Here is a 4,255-nt window from a genome sequence, read left to right as displayed (position 1 = left end):
GTGCAGGGTCCACCCACCCACCTGTTCTGGTGGGTGCTCACCTCCAGAACAGCTGAGCCGCTGTCCAGCCGCATCGCACAGTTTGAAAACGCACTGTCGAAACTGCTGGCGGGGAGCTCGGAAGGTCCTTGAGGAGTAGGGAGAGGAAGGTTTCACTGCGGAGTGTGTGTTCCCTTGCGTCACACCCACCCATACTGCTGTCACGGCCCTCTCCCTGCCCTGCGTCCACCTGGAAGGGGGCTGAATTAGAAAGTGAACTACTAGACCTTTTTTGACATAAGCACATTGTACCAGACGTTTAAAACATCTTTCAAAATGGGCTCGTAAAACAGCCCCGAAAGGACTGGGCACCAGCGCCCATTAGACCTGGAAGGCATTTATCCCCCTCGAAAAGAACTTCTGAACCAGCGATCAGTGGACCAGGAGCCCGAGGTAAGGTCAAGTCCCTGCCACACCCGCAGCTTATGTGCGGGTGACACTGAAGCCCCCACTCAGTCCCTCCTTAGCACCGCCTCTCTGAAGCCGGAGAACCTCCTGGCTGATGACCGAAACAGATGCCACGTAGTTCACATGGTGTGTGGAGGAACGTAAGTCCTGGAAAAGGTGCCCAAGGAACGCTGAGTGCCTGAGTCTGGGGAATATACTGCCAAGCGAATGTGTGGTTGGGGGGGCGGGGGTGGCTGTGCCACAGAGGCCACCAGGCCCATCTCAACGAGTCCTTCACGGGTCTCTACTCCATCCCCCCCGGACCTCCTTCAGCCACAGTGGAAAGCCTGCCCGTGCCGGTGACGCACGGCGACAACCCCGAAAGATCGCCTCCCTGTACCATACAAACAGGTAAAGGTCTTTATTGGTCAGACACTGCTGCCCGGGCGAGCAGTGGTGTGAGAGGTACAGAATGTTGCGGGTTGGGGGACCATGTCCACAGACTCTAAACCTAACGTTACATAAACTGAAAACGTTTTGTTCCTTACAGAGGAGTAAACCATCTCTCACAGACCGTAATGTGTAGCATTACCACTTATCACAGCATATAGATATATGCACATACGGATAATTATTACAAATAAACTGTAGTTTCACATCTCTCAAAAAATGGATCGTGTTTTCACGTGGATGTTCAGGTTCTGAATGTACAAGAAAAGGTCATGTGCTTATTTAGTTCATCCATGCAAAGCTCATACATATGTCACTAAGTACTTTAAAAAATAGAATGGTCTCCTTTTGAACAAATAAATCTGGGATTAGTAAAACAGTATGAAACTAATGAGATACGGTGACAGGAATTAAGAAGCCATATACTGAGGGTTCTGGGTATGTAAAGGGGAGAGAGACAAAAGGGCACAGTCTTCCCTTAAAATCTGCCAGGAGAGAAGAGACTTTGGAACTGGGAGGTGGCAGGGCCACTAGGAGGCTGCGGGGCCACACGCAGTCCCGAGGAGGTGGGTCTGGTCAGTTGCTATCCATGTCAGGCTCAGAGCACCACAGAAGCCCTCCTGCCGAGCAAAGATGTGTCCTACCCAGGAGAACCATTTTCTCCAGAAAATAATAGAAAATGTCAGTCCCAGCTGGAGAGGGGAAAGTGTGTCCCCTCCTAAGGGCATTTGTCCTAACTGATGGGGGAAGGGGACAGGGCAGGTCCCCCTGCTGGGCAGACCTCGTCCCGTGACGACAAACTGTGTGAAAGAAAACTTCCAACAAAGAAACTGGATGTTCAGGTGAATATTGGCACCCTCGGCCCACGTGGAAACCTCTGGTCGTCTCGATGGTCTCTCAGATGCGGAGCAGCCCGCGCCGGCCTCTTCACTCGAACATCTCGTAGTGACGCGTCTGCCTCACCCTGGGCACCATGTCGATGAGGAGTCTGCAAAGAGGAGACAGACAAGGTCACCTGGACGCCTGGCCCTCCACAGTCCTGGGGCGTGAGCGGGGGCAGGTGTGGAAGAAGTTGTGTTTTGGGGTTTTTTTCTGCTTAATTCACATACCATAAAGTTCACCCTTTTAACCTGTAAAGGGGTTTTTAGCATATTCATGAATTCATGTAATCATGCAACTATCTTAATTCCAGAACATTTTTATCGTCCCAAAAAGAAACCCCACAACCGCGATAGCAATCACCCCCCGTTCTCCCCTGACAATAACCTCCTCTCGGTCGCTGTGGCTCTGCCTACTGCAGATAGTTCCTGTGAAAGGACTCACATAACAGGTGGCCTTTTGCGACTAGCTTTTTTCACTGGACAAAACATGGAGGTTCATCCATGGTGTCGCAAGCGTTAGCACTTCATTCCGTTTTAGGGCTAATAGTCCACTGCACGGCTCCCACACATTTATCCATTCATCGCTTAATAGACAGTGGGGTGGTTTCTACCTTTTGCCTGGTATAAATAACACGTACAAGTCTTTGGTGTGGATGTTACGTTTTCATTCCTCTGCAGCACGTCCCAGGGAAGGGAACTGCTGGGTCTGATGGTAACTCCACGTTTAACATTTTGAGGAACTGCCCAGTTGTTCAAAGCAGCAGCACCGTTGTACGTTCCTACCAGCACTGGATTAGGGCTCCAGTTCTTCCACATCCCCACTCACACTTGTAATCATTCCTCTTTAGCCATTTTAGTGGGAGACGAGACGTGTTTTAACATTGAAAAGCACAGCACCCCTCAGAAATGGCTCCCTTGAAGGCCAGCTCCAGCCTGGGCATGGAATCCAGACTCAGCGATACCCACACGGCCCTTCTGCAAGAAGTTGTCTAAATTGGGGGGCGCAGCCTCTGGCCACAGGGTGCTGCTTGTCCCCCCCCAAACTCACTGCAGCTGTGGCATCACCCATGTGTGGCGGGGGCACTTTACAAGTGAGGAAACCACATGAAGATGCTCGCCTGTGCCACTGTGACGACCCTTGCAGAGAGAGGAAGGAGCGTAAATCTTCAGGACATGAAGGGGGCTAAAAGGACCAGCATTTAAGTGGATCGTAAAGACACCAGACAAAAGTAAAGGAGTTCCTTTGTGCCTTAACAGCCCTATGCCACTTTTCAAAGTCCCTGCCTCACTTCTGTGCCAGCCACAAGAACACCTGTCCCCTGCTGCGTGTTTCTCCAGTCCCCTGACATCAGTCAGGCTCGGGAGGGGCACAGGTACGAGACTGTGACTACCAGGGTCCCGGCTCGGGAAGGGGGGTGGGAAAGTGGCACTGTGGCCACAGGGGAGGCAAAGCGGAAGGTGCAGGGACGTACTTGACCCCGTAGGCAAATATGGTGAGGCCGATCAGCACCCCGATGCTGCCGTCCAGGTACCAGACCGCCGCGTTGTGCTTGAACACTTCGGCACTCAGAAGAATGGAGAAGCCCATCACGCCGCCCACGAGGGAGTTGAAGCCTGCAGAAAGAGCAGAGAGAGGCTGCGTGGCAGTGCAAAGCCACCTTTCTTAGCCTCGGAGAAAATGACCCAAGCGCTAGGCGTGTCTCCACACTGCGGAGCACGTACCGGAAGGAACATTGCCCAGAGCTCTTCCACGAGTTGATAACCACCACGTGGATGTCTATGTAGCACATCACATCTGCTCAGCTGTCACCAGGGACCTCCCAGGATGGAGCCGTCACCGCACGCCCCCGTCTGGACCTGCTTTATTCCTCTTCCAAGCACAGACCCCCCATGCGTGGTTTGCTACTGGTCCCCACCCCCACCCCCGACCCACTGAAACACAAACTTCCCGAGAGTCAAGAGACATGGTTCCCTGTTGACTCCACAGTGCCCAGGACTGTGCCTGGCACACAGCAGACATTCCAGTAGGGTGTGACCAAATCTGTTGAATGTCTGCTGCACCAGCTTCCAAGCTGGGTGTTTTAGATACACTGTCATCGATAAACCTTCACAGTCCCATGAAGGAAACTACTATTATCATCCCATTTCACTGACAAGAAAACTAAGTAGAGTGACGTTAAATAAACTGAGGTTATCCAGAATGAGAGGTGCTGGCTGGGACTCTACTTAGTAGAGTAACCTAAGGGTTTTCCCTCTCTCCAGGGGAGAAACGTGAGGTACGTTATTTGAAATATTATGTGACGTATTAGCTACGTGGCTGGAGAAATGGTGCTATAATAAAAACAGCATTGGACCTAACAGATATTGATCACCTTCTCCTTTCCCACGTCACCTCGGTAAGTTCCCCCAACTCATGTACCACACTTCCGTTTTGCCTGTGAGTTTGCAAAGGCCACGAGGAAAGGGAATGGTGTCTGGGGTCTCCCTGTGAAGGGAGG

General features: G+C 51.9%; 1 protein-coding gene across 1 annotated transcript in view; it reads right to left on the bottom strand.

Moving 5' to 3' along the window:
* Positions 1-825: 825 nt before the first annotated feature.
* The window catches only part of TMEM163 (transmembrane protein 163), a 235,656-nt gene continuing 232,226 nt past the window's right edge, over positions 826-4,255 (bottom strand). Inside the window, exons 7-8 of the mRNA XM_012650515.1 lie at positions 3,230-3,371; positions 826-1,864 (exon numbers count right to left, since the gene is read on the bottom strand). Of these exons, the coding sequence (XP_012505969.1) occupies positions 1,804-1,864; positions 3,230-3,371 (203 nt within the window). The 3' untranslated portion in view covers positions 826-1,803. The remainder of the gene's footprint in view (positions 1,865-3,229; positions 3,372-4,255) is intronic.

This window comes from Propithecus coquereli, unplaced genomic scaffold (genome assembly GCF_000956105.1).
Source record: "Propithecus coquereli isolate 6110/MARCELLA unplaced genomic scaffold, Pcoq_1.0 Scaffold33, whole genome shotgun sequence".
Taxonomy (NCBI): Eukaryota; Metazoa; Chordata; class Mammalia; order Primates; family Indriidae; genus Propithecus; species Propithecus coquereli.
Note: the sequence above shows the minus strand (reverse complement) of the source record. Positions and strands in the feature narration are given on the sequence as shown.